The 25,219-nt window shown below is 49.4% G+C and overlaps 1 protein-coding gene across 14 annotated transcripts in view; it reads right to left on the minus strand.

The window, feature by feature from the left end:
* The window catches only part of Megf11 (multiple EGF like domains 11), a 322,951-nt gene that overhangs the window by 145,530 nt on the left and 152,202 nt on the right, over positions 1–25,219 (minus strand). For all 14 annotated transcript variants that reach the window (XR_005976719.1, XR_005976721.1, XR_005976720.1 and 11 more), the window contains exon 5: positions 19,525–19,617. Coding sequence is in view for 11 of the 14 variants with exons in the window: in XM_041679526.1 (XP_041535460.1) it covers positions 19,525–19,617 (93 nt within the window). In the remaining 3 variants the exon portion in view is untranslated. The remainder of the gene's footprint in view (positions 1–19,524; positions 19,618–25,219) is intronic.

Raw genomic sequence — 25,219 nt, forward strand, 5'->3', positions numbered from 1 at the left:
CCCTGTTAGTCTTTGTTAATCAAATTGCATTTGTGCGTGTTGCGGGGGTGGGGGGAAGTGGGAGTGGGAGGGTTGTTCTCTTGTAGATCTGCCCGGGTGTGTCCTCCCCAGAGAGACACTGCTTTGGAGAAACTGCCACTCCTGAGATCTGTGCTTTGCAAGGTTCTGTGACCCAGGGCTGAAACACACACAATGTGGAGAAGAGACGCTGCGGCGATTTCCTTGGCAGCGGCGACAGCTGTGAGGAAGGAGCCCACGCCACATGCTCAGTTGTTGGTTATTAGTGGAAAGCTGGTGCCACTGACTTCGTCAGGCCCAGATTCCTTTTGCTGATGAGGCGGCATGTGTCATCTGTGTGCTTGCACTCCAAGAAACAACGTGCTTTGTCTTGGTAATTAATGGAACACATGCAGTCACCCAGGACTGGCAGCTGCCGGAGTAAATGAGCTCCATAGGGCCCAGGCTGGTGCTGGTCTCAGAACACAGAGCTCAGATCAGATCTAGTCCTCTGTTCTCCTGAGCCCCTGCTTCTCCCGGCTCTGGGTTGTGGGGACAGGAACCTGTGTCTTGTCTGAGTTTTCAGCAAGATGCCTCAGTCACTAGTACACAGGGCACGATGACATCTACTGTGTCCTGGGTGAGCAAGCTCCTTGTTTGTCTATGCAGGAGTCCTCACAGAGCCTGGCTTAGCAACTGTACTGTGTGTAAAATAAATTTTGTTCTATTGAATCAAAAAGTGGCCAAGAATTAAGATTGGATCAAATACAGTCACCCCGGGACTTGGCATGGTTTGTTCCTTCTTGGCTTTCAAGTCTCAACTTGTGTCCCCTCCCCATGAAGACCCTTCACGCACTTCACTCTACCCCAGCACTGTTAGTGTCTCCTCAACTCTCACATCTAAAGTTATCGAATTTTGGTAGATAAACATGCAGAGAGTCACCTGTTTTCCTAACTGTTAGAAATATCCGTAAAACCACACACAGCCTTTGTCTGTATACTGGTATAACAAAGGATAGGCACACAGGGTGGGACACAGTACACAGCATGTCCGGGGCTGGGAGGCCAAGTGGGTAAAGCGCTCACCATGCAAGGATGAGAACCTAAGCTCAATTCCCACTGCCCATGTAGAAAGCTGGGCACGTGGCTCATGCTTGTAATCACAGGACCGGGAAGGTGGAGACAGGTGGGTTCCTGAGACTCACTGGCCGGTCAGATGAGCCTTCTGGATAAGCTTCTAGGCTAATAAGAGATCCTGTCTTAAAAAAACAAGGTAAAGGAGTTGGAGAGCAGCTCCGTGGTTAGGAGTGTATGCTGCTCTTCCGTAGGATCCAGGTTCAGTTCCCAGCACCATGTCAGGTAGCTTACAACCACCTGTAACTCCAGCCTCAGGTGCTCTGATGCCCACTTTTGGCCTTGAGATGATTTGAGTGTTTGGTTCCCAGTTGGTGAACTGTTTGGGAAGGACTAGGAGGCATGTGTGGCCTTGTTGAGGGAGGTGTGTCACTTGGAGTAGACTCTGAGGTTTCAGAAGCCCACACCATTCCCCAATTCCTCTCTCTGCTTCATGTTTGTGGACCACATAGATGGAAGCTCTCAGCTACTGCTCCAGCACCATCTCTGCCTGCTGCCATTCAGCCCACCATGATGATCATAGCCTCTACTACCCACTGAAGCTATGAGCCCCAGATTCAATGCTTTCTTTTCTAAGTTGCCTTGGTCACGGTGTCTTATCACAGCAATAGAGCTGTAGCTCTGACAGGCTCCCCGGATACCTGCCCAAACTTGGCATATACTCACATAGACACACAGATAGATAGATACATACATACATACACACACACACACACACACACACACACACAAATAACATGTTTTAATCTTAAAAAATAAGCAAGGTGGATGGAACCTAAGAAATGACCCTGATATGGAGCCTGGCCTCAGCATGTGTATGTGCACACATCTAAATTCACCTGTACTCACATGTGCACACAGACAAAAAGGCATGGGGCACAGTGTGCAAACTAGCACCTGTGGTCCCAAGTAGTGAATGACAGGTGAGTGATGGGATGGAACATTTTTACAGATGCAGGCCGCTCAACCGCAACCTTCTCCCTGCAGCCACGCAGAAGATTTTGCTTGGGAGGCAGTCCATCCTAGAGCATCAGCCTTGAGTCCGAAGAGGTGGACTGGCTCACCTCCACAGCGTACTGGTACCTCATCTTCCTGACTTTCTGTCACCTCCCGCTGTCTCCGGATCCTGTGTCTCTCCCTTGCCCTATCGGCCCCTTGATTTAAGGTGGCGACTTTTCCAAAGGAACAGCAGAACCTTAATAAGAAACCGGCCAGGGCTGATGGATGGCAGAAAGTTGGCACCAGCCTCAAGGTCGGAAGGAGTTATTTTAAACTATTCAGATTTACTAGGGGGGGAGCAAGTCAGAGGAGGATTTAGGAGCTTGCCTCCTAGCAAGACATGTGGCCGTGTCCCCGAGCAATCTAAGCCTGACGCTTCCTCTGCTATCCACCCCCACTGCTGTCTCTGCCCTGCCACCTGAGATGGATGGCCAGGCCTCTGGCATGAGGAATTTATTGGGAGCTGGTCAAATAAATTTGCAGTCTGGGATTTGAGCAGGCCTTTGCCCCCACCCCCCTTACTCCCTGCCTGAGGATGGGCAGTAGAATGGGCTGTCCCCAAGAGGCTATGCCTTTCCTGAGCAGGCAGGTTATCTCCAATTTCCTACATCCTGGAGAAGCCAGCTCTTCTGAGGGCCCGTGATTAATGAGAACCCCTCTCCGCTTCATTATCTCGCCCTGGGTGAGGTTTGAACTCTTCCGGCCGCAGTGCTCAGGTCAGAGAGGTAGGAGGTCTACTTTGTTCTCTTCCATTCCAATCAGAGCTCTCTGGAACTATGGCTTTATCTCCTTTCCAGAACCTTCAGTGAAGTCTCTCTATCGATCTTTCAAGGCTCATCTTGTGCTCACCTCCTCCAGAGAGTTTCCCCTTATTCTCCAGGGAGTCACACATACTGAATTCTGGCTTCTTCCTTGAAACATGAATGTTGACCTGTGTGTGAGTGTACAAATGCGTGTGGGAGGGGGTATTTTTGTGGGGGGCATATGTACCTGTGCAGATGTGCATGTGGAGGCCAGGGAAGAGCCTGAGGAGTCACCATCAGAGGTTCTCCACCATGTTTTGTAGACAGAGTCTCTCACTGGGACCTAACGCCTGCCACTAGGCTAGGCTGCTGGCCAGTGAGCCCCGGGATCCTCCTGTCTCTGTCCCACTAGGGCTGGGATTAGAACTGCACACCATCATGTCCAGTTTTCCACGTGGGTACTGCGAATCTGAACTCAGGTTCTCTGCGTGCATGGCAAGCTCTTGACTGACAGAGCCATCTCCCCAGCCCTTCCGTGTGCATCTGATGGCACTGATGGGTGGGCAGCTGTGCCCTTTTGGAGTTCCAAAGTTGTAGTGCTGCCCCCACCTTCCTGCCAATCAGCCCATAACAGGTGCTCCATAAACTCTTGCTGAGCTAAACCAAACACATGTCTCCCCACCCCACTCCTCCATGTGAGCCTGGGTGCCCCCAAAACAGGTGGCAATGACCTCCTTTCTGCACAGGCAGGCTTTGACGAAGTTTAGAGAAAGCAGAAACACTATACCCACCCAACAAATCTGAACATTCCCCTTCTGCTCCTGCTGCTATTTCAGATGTAAAACATCCCACGGCTGAATGTGCTTTCTGGGCCCCTCCTTATCCATCCGCTCCCTCCCCAGGGATCCCAAGCCTGGCTTTACTGTTTATTATCTTCATGTCTGTTTTTTACACACAACATAAGCATATGCCCATAAACAACACGTCCATTATTCTGTACACTTTTAAACTTGCATAAGTGATACGGTATGTTATGTATGTAGCCCTCTGCACCTGGCTTTTTCTGTACCCAGTATGATATATTTGAGATTCATCCAGGCAGACAGACAGAGCGCAACTTCATTCATTTTAACTGCTGTGGAGATTCCTTTGTGGGAATATATTGCAATGTATCCATTTCCCTCTTAAGGGATTTCTATGTTGTGAGCGGCTTTTCCCCATTACCAATGATGATTCAGGGCTGTGCATGCCAGACACGGTCCCTGGAGCAAACTGTGGGTGGGAACCTAGAGAAAAGTCATGAAATCAATATAATAGGTCAAAGCTATCACTTTAAAAAATTAATTAGAAGAGATTCTAAAATATCAGTGGTGTATGTGTGTGTGCTGGGACACACTTTGGAATTGTTTATTAATCTAGACTGTGGTGGTATTACAATAACTTGTACTGTGAGGTTGGATATTTTTGCTATCTTTGCTTAAAATTACCAATTGGTTCCTAAATTATATTACCAGATTCATACCCTCGCCACTTCATTCTTTCTAGAACTTCAGTTTTTCCTTTATTTGTGTGTGTGTGTGTGTGTGTGTGTGTGTGTGTGTGAGAGAGAGAGAGAGAGAGAGAGAGAGAGAGAGAGAGAGAGAGAGAACATGCCAAGGTATGCATGCGTGTAGAGGTCAGAAGACAACTTTCAGGAGTTGGTACCTACCTTATTAAGGAAGATTCCCTAGGGACCCATATGGCAGAAGGAAAGACCCAACTCCCATGAGTTGTCTTCTAACTCCACAGGTACACTATGGCACATGTGCCCACGTTCTTATATTCACACACATGCACAATAAATGTAATAAAACTTAAAGAGGAAAAGATCACCCGTTTAGGCAGGGAAATCAGGGAGGAGATCTTTTCCTTACAGAAAGAACAGTAGGTTAAGGAAGGATTCCTTGCAGGACTTTTAGAAAGTATGAGAAGATTTGACTCAGAAGCAAACTCAAGTCCCAATATTCTAAAAAGCAAGCATGTGTCCCCAGCAAGTATCCCTGAGCCTCTTGACACTGATCGTCCTGGGGAGCTCAGTGTCACACTGACTTTTCATGTTTTACTGATGGTCCTAAAAGAGTGTCTCTTCTCAGGTCCTCCTGAAACCTGGGCTCAGAGTGGAGCCAGATATACACCTCTGACAGTTCAGGGTGGGGTCCTTATACCCAGAACATAGCACACTGTCTCACACATAGAAGGCACTCGAGAGATGTCTACTAAATGTGGATGGATGGATGGATGGATGGATGGATGGATGGATGGATGGATAGGTGGGTAGGTGGGTGGATGGATGGATGGGTAGGTGGGTGGGTGGATGGGTGGATGGGTGGATGGGTGGATGGGTGGATGGGTGGATGGATGGATGGATGGATGGATGGATAGGTGTATAGTTGTATGGATGTATGGATGTATGGATGTATGGATGTATGTATGTATGTATGTATGTATGTATGGATGGATGGATGGGTAAGTAGGTGGATGAATGGGTAGGTAGGTGAGTGAATGGGTGGGAGGATGGGTGGGTAGGTGGGTGGATAGATTGATGGATGGATAGGTAGACAGAAAGATGTTCACATACAAGAAAAAATGGATGAAGGGATTGACTGATGAATAAATAGAACAATGGACAGATGGATGGATACGCTGATACATTGTGGACAGGGGTTTGTTTAGTTGAACCGATAGATGAGTCAATGGATGGATGGATAGAAAGATGGATAGTTCTCAACTGACAGAAGCCCTAGTTGCCTAGAGCTGGTCTCAGCAGACTTCTCAAGACGGCAATCAAATCTGGAATCCTGCCTTGCTGCTATAACTGTTCATGAAGACGTTTGTGAAAAATTCCAAGTGGTTTAACTGTAAGAAATAATTGCTTCTGATTGAAGCTGAGTTATTCTGGCCATAAAATAGACATATTTTTATAACTTTATTAATTATTCAATTTGAGGCCTATTACCCAGACTGCGAGCATGGGCTTCTCTCATTAGGAGGTGATGGACTCTTAAGTTCTGTCTAGTCTTCACAATGACAGCACTGCTAGGTAGTGGCTGTCTGCTTAGGGGTCTCACTGACTACAGGAGGTCCTCTGGGGGCAAGAGATGCTGGGGGCAATAGGGCCGTCCCCAGGTGCTTCCTTTGGTCATTACTGCCAGGTTTCCGTCCCTGGCCCAGCAGGGAGGCAGGAGGTATCAGGCTGACATGTGCCCACTTGGCCTTTCCAGGACATTCTCTCCTTGGATCCACTCATCCACACCTAATCATGGTGGCTCCTGCATCCAATCTGCTACCTACCCAATGCCAAGACACCTACCATATGTTCCTTGGTCACCTCTAGTCAGACACAGGGGGAAGAGGACAAGGCCCAATTGGCCTGGAAGGCCTGGCCAGGGCTGCAGCATTCAGCAGCCTCAGTTTTTTCCCTCATAGCCAGGTCCAGAATCGATCACAGGTGCCTTGGAAGAAGAAAGAGTTAGGGGTGTCCCACCAGGAAGCAATGCAGACTCAACTGATGCGAAACACACTTTCAGGAGCTGCCCCTGCCCACCAAGTCACCGGCAAGCTTTTGGGCCTTGGTGGGAGGGCTCCATGCCATCCAGACTGGCATGTCACATTGGCCTGGCTCCCAGTCCTCCCTAGCGCCTTGGCGCTCTGATCCATCTTGACCAATGAAGCTCAGATTATATCTTTCCTGTGGCTCTGGTTCTCTCCTTCCGGGTGTCTCTCCTTTCTCTCTACCTACTAGTTATAGTGGCTTCCTCTGAAGGACCCACATGAGTCCAGCCCTCAAGCATAGTCCTTAAGGAACTTAGTAGGAAAACTCTGAAAGGTTAAGTCACAAACTTGGGTTTGCCTGCTTGTTTTCTTATTGAAGCCTACAGAGTCCGACCCTCTCCCTGAGCCCTAGCATCGCCACCTCAGTGTTATCCTTGAGGGGCAGAGGGTGGGATCAAATGGAAGATCAAACCTGCTGGCCCTCACTAAACAGAGGATCTGCTATGTGCCAGGCAGCATGAATAACTTGGTGTTATGGGGACAAGACAGATGCCAGTCCTGCTGTGGAGGAGGACTCAAGGCAGTGGATGAGGGAGAGTGAAGACAGGGTACTGAGGACCATATCGGCTATGGGCACAGTGGATGCTGCTCTGGCTTCAGAACTGGCTGCAGGTCAATGGATCAAGGGGAGATGAGAAAGAGGGGAGTAGTAATGAGATGGCAAATATTGATCATCAAATTGACAGGATCTATTAATAAAGACGCTTGGGAGGTAATGTTCTGTTTCTAGAGTAGGTTAATTGAGGGGGGCCTACCCTAACTGTGGTGGAGTTGCCCCATGGACAAGAGTCCCAGAATGCATGAAAAGGAGAAAGCAAGCCGAGCACCAGCTCTTATCACTCTCTGCTTCCTGACTGTGGATGCAGCGTGAGTCTCCATCATTATCATCTCCATCATCTCCCATCCTGCCTTCCCTGCCATGATAGACCATATCCTCCAACTGTGAGTCAGAATAAACACTTCCTTTTTTCTTATTATTCTTTTTGTTTGGTTTTGAGATCGGCTCTCTCTACACAGCCCTGGCTGTCCTGGAACTTACTATATAAGCCAAGCTGGTCTTGAATGCAGAGATCTGCCTGCCTCTGCCTCCTGAGTACTGGGACTGAAGGAGTGCACTTCCACGCTTGGCCAAACCCTTCATTCTTAAGTTGTTTTTTGTCAGGTTATTTCTCACAGTAATAAGCCAAGAAGCCAATATGGGTGAGAATAAGGGAAAACATGGTGGTAGCCAGGTGGGAATCATGAGGGAGCCCGGAGGACTATGGAAGAGCTGTGTACCTGTTACAGGCCATAGGGAGCAGGAAGCGACACGGTCCCTGTCATATTTTCACAGCTACCCCATTTCCCAGGTATAGGAAGGATTAGAGAGAGATGACACGGCCAGGGAACGAAGTGCCAGCTGGGATCTTGGGTGGAGTCTACAGAGACCGGCTCTAACCCCGCTCCACCACTAGCTAGCTGTGCAGCTAGAGGTCTCCGTTCCCTGTTGGAGTGATGGGGAGGGCAGTAATGAATGGCTATGGGGCTGTACAGGGAGTAGTTTTGAGGATGAGTTAGGAGGGCCAACAACACAGGAGAGGAACCCAGTGCAATCGTGGCCCCATGCAAAGGTTGACACTACGGCAGAAACATACCTCACCAATCCACTGCAGAGGAGCTGAGTGCCCTGGACCTTAGCACCCTTATCCACAAAGCACAAATCTTAGTCACTACTCACTGTGTGGAGGTGGCCTGAGCGTTCATATCTATCTCCAGTGTTATACTGCAAACTCAGTGCTTGCTGAGGCTACGTTCACTGCATCACAGCTCCACCCTCTACTCCAGCCCTCTCAGCTGAGAGATGGCACTTCTCTTCCCCCCTCCCTGCCTCCCTCGGGGGACCCACCTGGCCAGCACCCAGCCTAGCTGCTTCGTGATTCCTTTCCCTGAATACCTTGCTTCCCACACTGCTCTGGAAACACAGCTATGTACTCATGTGTATGGGGGAGAACCGTGTCCTTTACAACCCCCATGGGGCCCAGGAGGGACGTGGGCACCGGCTGCCAGCCTCTCGTGACTATGCCAGCTTGGCTCCTGCCACTCTGCTCTGCTTCTGTCAAACGTTTGAGGCAGACTCCCCTCCCCCCTCGCTCTCCAGCTCTCAAGGCTCCCTGTGTGTCACTTATTAATTTCCTTCTCGGGGAGCAGATGGCCAGAGCTGAGTCGGGTGAAATACACCCCCTCTTCTCATCACCAATTCTCCCTCCAACAGGCAACTCACGTGGATGAACTTTGGGCTGCCCAGTGTCTGGAATGGTCAGGTATGGAACGCCAGCTTTCAGTATATGACCCCTGACTTGACCGATCCTAGATCTTCCTGATTTGAGAGGAAGCAGCCACCAGGTGTGATGGGAGCCTAAGGAGCTTCCCCTACTGGGAGGGGAACGAGGATGGCCTGGTGCAACCCTCTGTCCACAGTCTGCCTTCTCAGGACCTGGTGGGGCAGGCACAGGCTCAGCCTCGTAGTTCTGCGTGGGTAGTGATGGGGTCTGAAAAGGGTTCCCTTCCTGGTATGCACATCTCAGTACCACAACCCAAGACAGAGAAGGTATGGGGAGGGCTTGGAGTCTTTAGTCCTATATCCTGAGGTCTATGAGCTGTCTCCACCTGTCCCATCATGGCTGACTCCATGAAACAGGGCACCCATCATCTTCCCCCCACTTCTCACTTCTCCAGAAAGCCACCCATGGGAGAAGGTGACCGTGGAAGGAACCAGTACATGTCTTTAAGGGCTTGCTGAGCATTGCTACTGGGCCTAGATATCCCCAAAAGAGGAAAGCTGGAACTGCAGAAAGGCTCGGCCAGGAGGGGAGGACAGAGAGGACAAAGGACCTACCTCTTTGTTGCTCTTCCTCTGGAGTTCCTGTTGCTGAGAACTCCAGACAGGAGCTAGGTCAGCTCTCAGCCCCCTAGGGGCCTTGTTTAGCCTCCTATCCATTACCAACTTTCCCATCTTTTTCACCATCGGAAAGATGGTGACCTTGCAATCATGGCACCCAGTGATAACAGCTGGAGGCTGATGCTACAGGATTGTTAGTTTGAGGCCAGCCTGGGCTACATAGTGGTACCCTATTCCAAAAATCCAAAAAGGCAGATTCAGAGCCCTGACAACCTTTGGCTGTGGGGCTCCAGGCCACTGCTTATCTCCCCTGGACCTGCTTCTAAATAAGTTTCTGCTTCTAATGGAGAGCAGGGTGTACACCTGGCTTTTGCCTTCTACTACTTCTCATAATGGCTTTCTTAAATATCTGGGTTCCCTTCCCATAAAAGCCAGAGTCTGGGCTGGGGAGATCACTCGGTGGGGTAAACTTCTTACTGAGCAAACATGAAGACCAGAGCCAGATCTCCAGCACCCACACACATGTTGGCAGGCCACCTGTAATCTCAGTGCTCAGGAGTCAGGGGTGGGATCCTTAGGCAAGCTGGCTAGCTAGACTAGATGAACAGGCAAGGTCTATGTTCAAATGCAAGACCCTGCATCTATATATAAGATAGAGAAAGACCAAGAAAGATGCTTCTAGCCTCCACGCACGTGCTCACACAGGCAAGTGCATACACGTGCTAGTGAACACACACACACATACACATCCAGAATCCTCCTTCCCCTGTCTCTTGAGTTGTCCTTGGCTCTATGCTGGTAGTTTAGGCTCCCACTCCTCCTCAACAGTGATACACATCCCTGAACCCTCTGGCCCCATGGTGTCTGGCAGGAGCTCATCAATTATGTTTTGCATGGATGAAGCTGTGAGAGGGAACTCATGGAACTGCTGAGCTGTGGCCAGGCTGTTGAACCCTGGGTTTGGTTACTGCTGTTCCATATTATAATTCTGGGGGCCTCAGCTCTTCCTGCTCACAGACCTTGACAAAGCATTTGCTGCCATCCACAGTCCCCTTCTGTTCCTGTCATAGTGGCTGCATCAGTGTGTGGGGTTGACACAGGACCCACCATCCCGGGGAAGCCCCCAGGCCCAGCAGATGCTGGCAGAAGGCAACCCAGGCTGGATCTGCAAGGGGCTATAAGCTAGGCAGAGCCAAGTGAACAACAGCAGGGATAATTGCTTTGAAACACATTCATCTAGAGTTGCTCCAACCTTGACAACTCAGCAGCTCAATGTAGCGAGAAATAGCCCAGGAGAAAGCCTTGGCCTCCCAATGGCCCTGTACCCTCTGCACCCTGCTTGCATTTGTGGGGAGAATCAGCCTATACCTGGGCCATCAAGGGCTTAGCCTTGCCTAAGAGGGGCTAGAAAGTGTCAAGAGGGGCCCTCAAGGGTCCCCACACCTCCCCACTCCTGTCTAAGTTGAGAATGAAGAGAGAAGCAAGCACAGGAGGGCTATGTCTTGGGTCAGCAGGAAGGCCCCTTTTTCCCTACCTCCATCAAACTGGTGCTGGGATTTGATACCACAGAAGCAGCATTGCACAGCCCTAGCATCTCCAGGATAACTGTCTTTTTACAGATGAAACACTGAGGTGCCCCATGCCTCAGCATCTAGAGGGGGAAGGACTTGGCCAGGGCCACCAAAGCAGAGATGGAGCCAGAAAAGGGTTCTCTTGTTCATGGCAGTGTAGGGCTTCTGCCAGGACCCGCAATGCTTGTCTTCTTTTCTGTCGCCTGTGACACAGTGAAAGCAGAGCCTGAATCCCCCAGAACTCAGTGTCCCAAAGGGTATGGAGCCCTAACTCACCGCTGAAACACCCTTGCTAACAGTCAGCAGCCTGGAAGGCCTAAGTTAGCTCTTGATCTTTCTTCACTTTCCCCAGTCTCTTGGCTAACCGTTTAGAGCCATCCCACCCTCTGGATGCCTGGTGGCTAGCCTCAAACTCATTGCACAATCAAAAGATGACCTTGAACTCCTGATCTTCCTGCCTCTGCATCCTGCAGAATAGAATTACAGGTGTGTGCCATTCCACTGTGCCCAGCGTATGCGGGCTAAGGATCAAACTCAGGACCCTGCATGCTAGGCAAGCACACTACCAGCTAAGCTCTGCCCCAGCCCTCCTGGGGGTGGCTTTTGTTTTGTATTTGAATGACTGATTGTTCCAGTGAGTGTAAAACAGTATCACAGGGAGCTCTGCTGTGCATTTTTGATGGTGGGTGGTACTGCTCTTCTCTGCACGTACCTGTTAGCCATTTCTATATCTTCTTGGAGCAATGCCTAGATGCCTACTCAAGACCCTTGTCTTTTTCTTTCTATTGTCTTTTTCTCCTCTCTTTTGCCATGCTGGAATTCGAACCTCGGGTCTCATGCTAGGCAAGTCCTCTACCACTGAGCTCTGCTCCCAGCCTTTGCCTATTTTCAAATCAGATTGATTACATTTTTCTGTTCCATAGGAATTCTTCCTGTATTCTGATATGAGTCGCTTACTAGATTTGAAAGCATTGTCCCCCATCCAAATGGTTCCACTTTAGTCTGTCTACAGTGACCTTTAACACATGTGTTTTTATGGTGCATTAAAACATGCCAACTGCATGACAACGTTCAATACTATGTATCGCCACTAAAATGAAGTACAGGGTACTCAGATAGAAGAAGAGAATGAAGCTGGGTGTGGTGGCACAAACCTTTAATCCCAGCACTCAGGAGGCAGAACTCAAGATCAGCCTGGTTTACATAGTGAGGCCCAGGCTCAACCTCCTCCCCCACACCACCCCTCAAACCAAGGAAAATGGAGAGTGGTGGCAGCCAGGGCTTGGGGAAGGGAGGCTGGGAATTGGGTTTGATGGCTTCAGAGTTTCTGTTGAGGAAGAGGAAAAGTTCTGGAGGTGTGGGTAGCATTGATGACCGCACAACCACGTAACTGTACTGAGGTCTCAAAACTATGTCTACAACAATGGTGACCACACTAAATCTTATGTCATGCATATTTTAACCACAATTTGTTAAAGGATGTTTGAGAAGCTGTGTGGTCACGCAGACCCCAGCTGAGCGCTAGCATAGCAGATGCTCACCACCAGACTGGTTTAATGCAGTGCTGGGGATAAACCCAGTGTCCCATCCACGCTAGGAATGCATTCTATCACCCGAACTACATCCCCTTGTCAGGGCTTTATTTCCATTTGCAAAACTAACAGAGAGTCAAGTTGGCCCCCATCGTCATTCAAAATAACACCCTGGACTTGGCAGAAGTTGGGCCTGGCTGCAGTCACTCCTCAGGGCTGCTGGGTAGTCCTACCAAGAGCCCAGGATCCCAGAGTGAGGAGGAGCTTGCCAGTCGGTGGGACACTGCTGAGCAGTTATTACCAAAGGTTTTCCCGGAGACATGCAAACAGAAGGGAAGCTTGGGACAAATTAAGATGCTGGGACAACTCCAGGATGGCAGTCTCTGTCACGCCGACCCCAGCCACCTCTTCTGGGGATCCCTAAGACCAAACCCCAAATCCCATTTTATCGTCTACAACCCAAACTGCAAAGCACCATGGGAGCAGAGAAGTGGAGCCTAGGAAAGACAATAATTAAATAATACAATGAAAGCTTAAACTTCCAAGTTAATTTTTGGGCATCATTTATAAAAGTTAACAGGGCATATTTAATTTAGGAATTGGCTCACATCCTTCTCCTTACAGCTCAAACCTCATAAATGAAATATACTGGATCATTGCCCAGCACGGAAATAAAAGTTATGAATAATGTTTCTATCTCAATCATTGTCAGCGCTTTAATATTCCTAATTACTTTAAAAAGCTAGATATTCAATATAGAAAAACTTCTTTCCCCTTTTATCTCCACTTGTGAGCCTCGTGCAATTTAATAAGGGCCACTCTGTTGTCCTTATGCAGTATAAACTGACGTCCCATCCTCTCATGCTTCGTTATTATACGGGACGCAGGTTTACGGCCAAGCACGTGGCCACTCCGTTTCCCCGTATTGCTCGGGTGAAGAGCCCAGACAATCCATAGAGCAGGGCTGTCTAACTCCTTCCTTTTCAGAGCAGAAAGAAATTAGTGATAGCCCTTAAAGAAATTAGTCAGTGGGGGAGGTCTAAGTCTGTAAAAGCATGGAGAGCCCCCATCCCCACCTTAGAGCCAAATTTATCTCCTGGAGGGCTGTCAAAATGATTAATCCTTCAATCCCTTGGCAGCTGCAAAAGGCAGGGCAGGGGCAGGTACCAGATGACGGATATTTACATCCTTCCCTGCCACTTCCAGGAATTTATCCCGAGAAGAAATTGGGCTGCTAAGGGGAAGAGGGAGAGACAGGTGCAAGAAGAATTGTTCCAACATTTTCAACCAGGACCCCAGGCTCTTCTTCACACATATGTAACCCCAAGATTTTGAAAAAGCCTCCAAAATATTCTTGGAAGGTTTGTGCTGAAATTCACACAGAGAGGCAAATCTGCAGGGACGTGACTCCTGGTCGTGACAATCTTTATGTCACTGGATGTGATCAATCATTGATCACCTTAGAAACGGCGCTGTTTCCCCCAGGGGGCTGCCCAGAACCAGGGGGCAATCATTGCACATGATGGAGCTGCCAAGGCCTGCTCATCCTTCCTTCCTTCTTCCTTCCTTCCTTCCTTCCTTCCTTCCTTCTTTCTTTCTTTCCCTTCCTTCCTTCCTTCCTTCCTTTCTTCCTTCCTTCCTTCTCCTCCCTTCTCTCTCTCCCTCTCCCTCCCCACCTCTCTCTGTCTCATGTAGCCCAGGCTACCTTTGAACTTACCAGGTATTCAAGGGTGGCCTTGAATTCCTCATCCTTCTGCCTACACCACCCCAGTGTCAGTATTAAAGGTATTATGCTCTGCCTCATGTAGTTTACATACACACTTAAATTTTTACTATATTTTATTCAGTGTGTGTGTGTGTGTGTGTGTGTGTGTGTATGTGTGTGTACATACACACATGCATGCATATGGTGGTCAGAAGATAACATGTAATAGTCGCTTCTCTCCTCCCACCGTGTGGATTCTGGCGGTCATACTCGGCTTATCAAGCTTGCAGTGAACACCCTTACACACTCAACCATCCCATTGGTTCCACATGCACACTTGTAGAACAGAGAAGTGTCTGTGTGCAAGTCAGCTGCCTTGTATAGGCTTCAAAGAGTACATAGTGCACGCTGGGCACGGGAGGCCAGAGTCGAGTGTGGGCTCCGTGCAGCATTCCTCCACCTGGTGGTCAGGTTCCTCTGCCCATGCTCGGCATTCTGGAGTTTTCATCAACTCCAGAACAAAGGGGTCTGAAGGCATATGTTGGCTTTGGTATATCCAGTCCTCTGCAGCTATGGGTGCTAAAGTGTCAACCAACAGCAAATCGAAAGGGGTTTTGTTGTTATTGATTTTCTTTTTGAAACAGTCTCATGTGTCCCAGGCTGGCTTCAAACCCACGATGCAGCCAAGGATGACACTGAACCCCAGATCCTCCTGTCTCTACCTCTGACATGCTGGGGTCACAGCAGCCCAGGTCACACAGTGCTGGGGAGGAACACACAGTAGCAGGTGCCAGGCAAGCACCCTGCGAACTGAGTCCCAGCCCAGACCCATCTTGTACTTCCTAAACTGTGAAAAATCCCCAAGTTCTACGACAAACAGACCCAAAGAATCCAGTGGCAGGGAATGATCAGAAACAACCTAATGTTCACCAGCCAGGCCTGGTGAAAGCCACACGGTAAACCACAGAATGGAAGTCTAGACTGCCATTAAAAATTTAAAGGAGATTAATGCTTATTGACAAGGAAATGAGCGTACAACTTAGGGTTGAATTAAAGGAGTGAGTTTCTGGCTAGCACACATGTGGTATCCAGGTCCAGCACTGCATGCAAATGTCAGGAAAATGCCAGGGCTCCTACCATCCAAAGGCTGGGAGAGGTGAACCTGGGCTGCGACCTGGAGTCTATGCTCTTGCTAAACTTCTCCTCTTTAATGTGAAGGTGTATAACTTCAAAATCAATGGGGAAAAATCCAAACCAAGGAAGCCTGCTGTTTCCCATTGAAGCCAATCTGATTCTTTTCCATCCCATGTATAGACCCAACCTGAGATCTCTAGGGACACACACTGCACCTGGAGGGATACGTCTCCCCAGGCCCTGCATAGCAGGCGGTGGATGTCCAGCAACACAAGCAGGCTCTACTGTTAGATCACATCTGATCATAAGTTGCATTTCCTGACTGATTTTTCTCCCTACAATGGTGTCTGTGAGTCAAAGCTTATGAACACATTCTTCCGTCTCCTGAGAGCAGCTACGTTCTCACATTGAAAATGTATTTCAGGGACTAGAGAGAGAGCTCATTGGTTATGAACATTTGCTGCTCTTCCAGAGGACCTGAGCTCAGGTCCCAGAACCCACCTTGTGCAGCTCCCAACTGCCTGTAACTCCAGTTCCAGAAGACTCAGTGCCCCTGGGCTCCATCAAGACCCACAGTCGCCTGCACACACTCCTCACCCCCACATACACACAATCTAAAAAAGAAAAACCTATTTCAACCCAAGGCCATATTAATAGGGATAGAATGCCCGAAAGGAAGGCTATAATCGTTAAGAGTTCAGGTTTATGACTGGGAAGTAGTTTGCTCTGCAAGCATGAGAATCTGAGTTTTAAGTCCCAGCACCCACATTAAAAGTGGGGTGACTGGAGAGATGGCTCAGAGGTTAAGAGCACTGGCTGTTCTTGAGAGGCCCTAAATTCAATTCCCAGCAACCACATGGGGGCTCACAACCATCTATAATGAGATCTGATGCCCTGTTCTGGCCTGAAGGCAGGCATGCAAACAGAATACTGTATACATAATAATAATAATAATAAATCTTAAAAAAATAGGTGTGGCCAAGCACACATTGGGCCTAGCACTGGCAGGGATGGGGCAGAGAAAGGAGGATTCCTTGGGGCTCACTTGTCAGTCAGTCTAGCCTACTCAGTGAAAGACCCTGTTTCAAACAATAGAGGGTAGTGATAGATGAAGAGACTCTGTTGACCTCTGGCCTCTGCATGGACCCATATGGGTAAACACACCTGCAGAGTTAGATTTAGAACCCAGAGTTTTGACTGGTTTCACCATTTACTGGTTAGCTGTCTGTGACACTTTGCCAGCCTCTCTGCGCTGACTTTCCCATCTGTAAAACAAGCCTAGTAATTCCCCAGCACAGGATGCTGTGAAGATGAAACACGAAGTTCAAGACCGTGTCCCACACATGGTCAAGTTCAATCGATGGCAGCACAGATAGTAACAAAACTATCCTCTCTCAGGACTGGTCAGAGCAGGCCTGCCATTATGGGCTTGGATACAGGGATGATAATTTAAGGGGAAATAAAGGCCACGGCGATAGGAAAAAGACAGATGGCAAAGCAGCCCAAATCACGTCCTGTAAGACACAATACATCTCAGAGAAGAAAAGAGATCAGTGGCTGTGTGTATTACCCAAAGAGGGAGCTGGGGGAGGAGCCCCCATTTCTTCCAAGCAGGCTCCATGACTATAATCCTCTGATCTGGGGCAGTTCACCCCACATCCACAGCCTGAGGCCTTGTCCAATGAGCTCCTTTGGGAGAGATTCCAGACATGCCAGGAAAAAGATCATGGCAATCCATCAGCCTGCTCAGTACTCACTGTGAGCAAGAAGCAACCAGTAGGAACCAGAGTAATATTTCCACTGGGGAGAAGGGAGACTTCCCAGCAGCCAAAACGAACTTCCACAGGAAGTAGTGAGCTTCCTATGTCTAGAAGGCCTTAAGGGTGGGAAAGCTCTCTGCCAGGCACTGCCGAAGCTCTGACACGAGAATCTACGAATTCTCTTCATCTAACACTGCTTTCCCTCAAAATGAAGCTGGGGCTGGCTCTGGAAGACCATAGCCCACTGTTCTCCCAGCTGCTGGCATTATTTTGAGAGTTGGAGAAAACTTTAGGAAGTGGGGACGGGGGTGAGTCCAGGGCACGTATCTTGTCCTTGGCCTCTTCCTCTCAACTCCCTCTCTTTCCTTCCTGTCTGTCTGTCATGAGGTTGAGAATCTCTTCCACCACACTCTACTACCATGATGGTTAGCCAGGCCACCATGGATTGAACTCTCTGAAACTGTGAGCTAAAATAAACCCCTCCCCTCACAGGTTGTTATCTGGTATTGGGTCACAGCGATAATAAACTAACTTGAACAGAACCAGTCTCTCGGTACTTTCTTTGGCTCTGGTAATACATGCCTTCGAATAGATCCCAGAGAGCAAAGTCCTTAGAACCAAAGACGGTGGCTCCAGCTGAGCAGGAGGATTTAGGGGAAAGGGGACAAGCTGTGGGTTAGACCAGCCCCCAAATGTGATGACGCAGGGGGTTGAATTATCCTCATGTTATTCTGTGATGTAACCCTGTTGTTTGGTAATCTCACCCTGCTGCAAGACCTGCTCAACACCGTCAAATCCCATTCATCCAAGGTCACCAGATGGTAAATCAGAAATGAAAAAGATCCTGTCTGAAAGCACCCCCCCCCCAAAAAAACCCACCTGACTACACAGCACTGAATCAGCTGTAAGTGCACAGCCTGAGAGAGACTGAGGCCTCATCCCCTCCTTCACAGGCCGCCCTATTCTTGGGAAGAGGTGGCAACAGCTGCAAGTAGGCCCAGGCCATCCAGGTCACCAATTCCAGTCAAATGTTTCTCCCCAAAGATCCGCTGTCAGAAGAATTACACCAAAGGAAACATGGACAGGGTACATGCCCTTGGACATTTCCCCACTGTGCTTCCTGAACTTAAAGTCCACAGAAAAACTGGTTGAATAGAACTTGTAAATTCATCCCTCAGGCTCATTCTTCCTCGTCTGGCCTTCCTTCTCAGTCACAGCCTGTCTTTAAGGCAGTGGAGTGGGTGGAAATGGAGGCTATACAGACATTTAGGGTTTCCCCACACACTACACAGGGGCTATTGGAAGCTCCAAGCAGATGTGGACCCCTCCAAGAATTCAGAAGAGTCACCAAGACTTTGTATAAAAACCACACATCCCATACCTTCCTTTGGGCTGGCATTTTCTCAGGCCCTTCTAGACAAAGACATAGGCACCATGTAATCAAGTCTGCATATCAAAAGACCACAATTAGATTTGCCCAGCCCAGCAGAGAGCAGGAGGGGACACACAAACTGTCAGGTCAGGTTAATGTGTATGAACCCAGCACTCCCCTGCCTAAGGATTTACAGCATCACCTCTATGGAAGAGGACACGGGGGTAGCTCCCCAAGACTCATAAACAGTGGTACTTAGACCTCTACTGGGTTGGCCTAGGTATGTTTTCACCTACACCAACTTAAAGCAGGAAGAAAACGGGGCTCTAATGCTAGTCAAGGCCTCTAGCCAATAGGATCCCAGTATGAAACAGCTATTGACTGGCATGGAATGTACCTGTGGAAGGGGTCATCTGAGACTATCAGAGGGAGAGGAGGATTCATCTCCAGCTCTTAGCAGCGAATCTCTTCAGCTTTACCTGATACAGTCCTCCTCTGGGGAACTAGTACCACAATAAAGATGATGTCCCATTTTTCTGTGGGTCACTGGGTCATCCATAGGTGTACCTAACTCCTTACCAGTCAGGTTTCTCTGAGAAATGGGCATTCTCCATCAAGGAGATATAGGAACAGTGTCTTGCCCCTAGGGGTGTCCCCTTCTTTAACTACTGGGGACAGAGAGATGTCCTGGTAGCCACCATCCTCACACAATAGCCCCTTGTGCACCCACAGGCACTCATGAAACTGAGTTTCTGAACCAATCGAGTCAAGGACCAGGCCTAATAACCACCTTGATATGTAAACAAGTATACACATCATCTCAAGTTCATCCCAACCCTCAAATACCATATATAGACGTGGGTCATCAAAAGAAAAGTGTACAAATGACCATACAGCTCTCCACATTTATAACCCTCAAGACCCAATGAACCATCTCCCCCACCCCCCTAGAGTCTTGACCCCCAAAATGCTGTCCACGTTAACTGTATCTGGCATCTTCCTGACATCCAAAGTCATTTCCACCGGTCACATGGATGAATTTACACATGCCACCACCCCTTCCGATGTCAGAACTGTAGACCACTGATCCCCAAAACCTCAAACTTACCGCTGGAGCAGTCAGGGCCTCCCCATCCAGGTTCACAATGGCAGGTATCTGGAGAGACGCAACGGCCGTGCATACACTCCTCAGTGCACAGGGCTGAAGGCATGGGAGAGAAGAAGAGCAGACAGTGAGACCAGCCATCTGGGCACAAAGCAGAAACCACTTTGTCATGGGTCCCTAGTGCCAAGGATGCTACAAATGTATCGTTGGTTTGGGGGATAAACATCAAAGTTAATAGGACTTGAGTTGTTCAACTTGAAATGTGACTGACAAGAGGGCATGGGGTCTGCCCCAGCCTCACTTCTTAAAACGAAACCCCAGCCTGAGGCAGGGCAGCCTTGGTTTTGGATTTTTTTTTTTTTTGTATTAGCTCCTTCAGACACTAGAGATTCAGCTCAGTAGACAGAGAATCCCCAACACCTCATAACCATGTGTGGTACCACATACCTAATCCTGGCACTCAAGAGGTAGAGGAAGGAAGAACAAGAACTTAGCGTTATCCTCAGCTACAATGTAAATTGGAGGCTAGCCTGGATTACATTAGACCCTACCTTAAAAAAAGACAATCTTTTCAGGCTGATGTTGTAATACACACCTATGAGCCCTGGACTCAGGAGTATAAAGTTAGAGGATCAAGATGAATTTGAGGCCAGTCTAGGTTACGCGTAGAGAAACCCTGTCTCAGACAGAGACAGAGACAGGGGGATAGAAAGAGTTACAGAGACAGAGAAGAAAGAAAAAGGAAAAACTGGGGTGGGATGGTGGAGAGTGGTGACTCAGTAGTTAAGAGCAGCAAGTGCTCTTCCAGAGGACTTGAGTTCATTTTCCAGGACCCACACCTGGCAACTCACAATTAACTTTGTAACTCTAGTTCCAGGGGATCCACTGCCCTCTGATCTCCGCTGGCACTCACATACGTGGGGCATATGCTCACATAGACAGACACATGCCCACATAAGTAAAAGTAAAATAAATATAAAAACTCCAGAGTTTGATTTGTAGAGCTCATGTACAAACCAGAGGCCTCTACCACTCCCCCAAACTCTGGCCACATTTGCTCAGCAAACCTGCCCTCTCCATCTTTTGCTGGCCCCAGGTTCTCCTCACGAAAGTCCCTCATGTAAGCAGGCTGCCTGGCAGGAGCAGGCACTGTGCCCCCACCTTTCCTGCCCCCCTCCTCAAACATCCCTATTTTGGGGTTCTCAAATGTCAGCAAATCTGCAAAGTATACAAATGCTGAGGGGAAAAAGCAACAGCTAATTATAAGAAAGTAATTAAGAGAGACATCCACGATGATGATAATTGTAATTAGAAAGTGCCTGGCAATTTCTTATCACGCAGTCAAATGCTACAGCCCCGGAGCCGCCAGGCTAGGCAATGAGCAGTTTCCATCCACCGCACCGGCACCGAGGAGTCTTATTGACAGCCAGTGTGAGGAAGAGAGCTTATTGCTCTCCTTTCGATAGAATCCACATTTCCAAGGTCACCCTTTGCTCCCCAAAAGACCTGCCCCACCACCTAAGCCATCAGCCAAGCATTACAGAAATCCCCACAGGCTACCCCCACTAATTTTGCCAGCTCAGAAAATCAGCAGCTATCATCAACCCTGTCAATCTCCCAGGTGGGCTTGAGATAAAGGGCTTTCACTCTGAAAGCAGTGAGAATTCATCTTGCTGTCTGCTTCTGGCTTGGGCTGAGGAGCAGGTAGCCTCCTGGACTGAGTCTGGAGGGGCTGCCACTGACCCACTGCCTGGTCTAGATGCTAACTGGTGTGATCATGGGATGGTTGGTATGGGGTCTTCTAGCCCACCCCTCCCCCCAATGCTGGCCTTGGAGCTACTGCTCCTATAGTTACCGTCCTAGCTCTGTCTAGGTCCCCAGATAAGGAAGACCCTGGGAGAGCCACTTCAGATGGCCCCAGTTAGAGGTCTCCAATCAGCCTGGCTTGTGCTAGGGACCTGCAGAGCCCCAGTACTCGAGATCCCTAGGGATGGCTTCCCCAGCTCCCTGACTAGGGAACTGGGCTGAGCCTGGATCTGGGAATCAACTCCACTTAGAACCACAGTGACCTGCTCACTGGGTACTACCAAGACCCTAGCCAGTCACTGCTATGCCAAGGACATTCTAAACAGGTTCAAATAGGCCTATGTCCTGGAACACACAGGAAAGCAGGTGTCCGTCTTTTGTTCCCCATCTCATGACAGTCCATTAGGCTCTGCCAGCCCAGTGAGGGCCTTGCTACTCTTGCTCCATTGTCCTTATAGGCTAAGGACTCTGAGAGATGCACAGCTGGGCCGGTGTAAGTCCCAGACTTTCAGCTTAGCCCAGCAAGGATAACTCCAGCTGTTTGCTTCCTGAGTGCAGAAAGCACAAACTTTGACCCTGGGGTCTCTGCCGAGGTGGTGGGAGCCTTCCATGAATTCTAAACCTGTGGTGTGTTGGGGATTGAAGAAACCTCAGAGAAAAGAGAAAATCATATCCAGCCCCCTCATTACGTGCAGGGAGAAACTGAGGCCGTTTTACAGCATCTCCCCCATCCTGGCTAAGGCACAAGAATGTAAGGTTGAGCACGGAGTGCTGCCAGCTGGCCCTGGGAGGCTCAGTGAGAGCTGGGAACAGGCCAGGGCTATAGTTTCCATGCCCTGAGCACCCTGCAGGGGGAGGGGACAGGGGCTCTGACCACCTGGAAGGAGGAAAGAGAAGAGCAAGGTCTCAGCTGGCTTCCTGACTGCCTTTGCGTCTCTTGGATTCCAGACACCCATGACATTTGCCTAACCCCTTGCAACCCCTGGCCAGCAGGAATGGCTGTTGGGTATTCTGAGCAAACTATACACTGCACAGCCTTCTCACCTGGTCCCTTCCAGGTCCTAGAGACCCAGGGTACCGGTTGTCAAGCACCACCCCAAATGCTGAGCCATAACCCCCAGCTTAGCCCTGGGTTTAGAACACTGCCACCGACCCACACATGCCGAGCAGCCCCTCGCGAGCCCCAGACCCGCTTCCAGGGATGTGGGTGGGGGGTGCCTATGTTCTCTCTAGACCTCACTATCCTCTCTCTCTCCCTCGTCCTTCTCTGTCGACCACTTTTTAAAACCTCAATCCGTTCATATTTCATAGGTGTTGTTTAGACAGATGTTTGAATCCTGAAATATTGATGACAAACACTCAGAGCTGAGATTGCTAGAGCTGGCATTTGGGCCACTGTTTGAACACCTGGAGAGAGAGGAGAGTCACCCGAAGGTTAGTGAAGTTAAGATACCGTGGCAGCCTAATTCCAACCCCAGGGTCCCAAGTGAGCCAGCGGTAAGCAGCCCCTCCACAGAAGCCCAGGACTCGCACGGGAACTGTCTCTTGAGTAACAGGTTCCTGTCCCCCTCCCCCAGATGCCACATAGCTGAGCTCTGGAGGGACCAGGTTAGGACCCTGCCATCCCTGACTCCCGCAGCTTTACAGGAGGTTTGTGGTCAAGTCTTTCTTACCACGGCATGTCCATTTGCTCACGAGCAGGGACCCCAAGGCAGACTGGACGGGAGCAGCTTCACGTCAAGGGGAGGGGCAGCACTCTCGCTTTCCAGCCCAACCGAAAAACCTGAACTTCTGCTTTCTCAGCCCCATCTCATTGCTCCCCCATCCAATCTTGCTCCTAAGCATCTTCCAGCTTCCTGGCATGCTGGGAATACTGCTGCTGAGAAGCAGGTTGGTGGAGCTAGGACACAAGGTATCCAGAGCACAGGGGTTTGCCCACAGGTGTTAATTGGTACCTCTGCCCACCTCTGTCCCTGGGTCAGCCCCCCCATTCAGTCAGAGATGGTGACAGGCTAGATCTCACAGGCTGCAGGAGTCAAGTGAATTGATAAAGGCTCAGGGCATAGCAAGTGCCAGAGAAGCCTTGCTCTCACTACTGGCAGGGTTTCCTTGGGCCTCGTGGCATCATCCGGTGACACTTGAGCCCTTTTCAACACACACACACACACACACCACACACTCACACACACACCACACACTCACACACACCACACACTCACACACACACGCCACACAAAGTTACCCTCATCCTTTATTGTGGTTCATGGTGGGTGGCTTGCAGGGGTCTGCTGTCAGATCCCTGGTGGGAAAGAACACCATAACCTAAGTTTAAATCTGAGATTTACCAACTACTATTGCTCCACCAGTACTACAAGCAAATGACCCCCTGCCCTGTCTTGAGAACAATGGTATCCACCTCAGAGTTGTTGCAAAGATGGAAATGTTAGGGTGCTGGCGAGATGACTCAGTGGATAAAGCCTGGCAGCTCAAGTGCAATCCCTGGAACCCCCACAGGGAAGGAGAAAGCCAACCCCCATAAATTGAGCTCTGACCTCGAAAATGCACCGTGGCACATGCATGCCCCTTCCCATTGCGTTCTATTAAATAAATAAATAAATGTAATTCACAAATAAACACTTAGGTGAATACCCAGCAAGTATTAGGTGTCCAGAGAACAAGAGTTGTTGAAATCTCTTCACACTCCCACAATATTCTGTCTGCCTGTCTCTCTCACACACACACCACACAGGATCATCACATATGACTGTGCGTGTACACCATGAGATCTGAACCCCTCTCGTTCCCATGATCATCTCACACACAGGATCACCACACATGCCTGTGGGTATAGACTGTGGGGTCTGGGCTGGATGTCAAAGACAGGTGACAACCGCTTCCATTTGTTGCCACTTCCTATGGGAGGGTTTCCACTAACCCTTCCCATGCTTTTATTTGTTTGTACATTTTCTGAGTACCCACTACATGCTGTGCCTGGAGATTTTCACATGAGTTATCTCAACCTTGTACTCCATAGTTTCATATCAACTTGACACAAGCTCAAGTCATCAGAGAGGAGTGAATGTCAATTAAGAAAATGCTGCTATAAAATCAGGCTGTAAGCAAGCCAGTAGGGCATTTTCTTAATTAGTGATTGATTGGAAGGGCCCAGCCCATTGTGAGTGGTGTGATCTCTGGGCTGGTGGTCCTGGGTTCTTCTAGAAAGCAGGCTAAAGAAGCAATGGGGAGCAAGCCAATGAGTAGCATCCTCCATGGTCTCTGCATCAGCTCCTGCCTCCAGGTTCCTGCCCTGTTTCAGTTCCTGCCTTGACTTCCTTCGATAAACTGTGCTGCGGAAGTGTAAAGCAGAGCAAACCCTTTCCTCCCCAAGCTGCTTTTGGTCATGGTGTTTCCTCACACCAATAGTAACCCTGACTAAGACAGGTCTCAACCAAAGGCCCTCCCAGCATGCTTTGGGGAGTTCACGCTCATAACTTTCTTAAATATTAACCTGAGAGAGATACCCCCTGAGGCCTCCAGTCCCTGGGGAGCACTGGCTGCTTCCTGCTCTGTGTTGGTAAGCCCCCACACAGTAGGTGCCCTGTGGTTGTGGGTCCCCCATGTAGTTCATGTAGGGAGCTTGACCTCAGTAGTTTCTCCTCGTCCAGACTTGTTAGACATCTTGTCACAATCACCCCTCCTCCACCTGCACCTACACCCCAGCCTGTCAGTGACAGGAACCCCTCGCCTGCAAACCAGGACCACACTGTGCCTTCCTGAAACTCAGACTACAAGCCAGTGTTGACCCCTTGAGAATGCCTTCACCCCCTCTCCTGACCCCCACACCTTCCCTGTGCCCAGGGCTGACCTCCATGGACAGCATCCCAGGCCTCCT

The sequence above is a fragment of the Microtus oregoni genome, unplaced genomic scaffold (genome assembly GCF_018167655.1).
Source record: "Microtus oregoni isolate MIOR12 unplaced genomic scaffold, Mior012 000032F_ref0000030, whole genome shotgun sequence".
Taxonomy (NCBI): Eukaryota; Metazoa; Chordata; class Mammalia; order Rodentia; family Cricetidae; genus Microtus; species Microtus oregoni.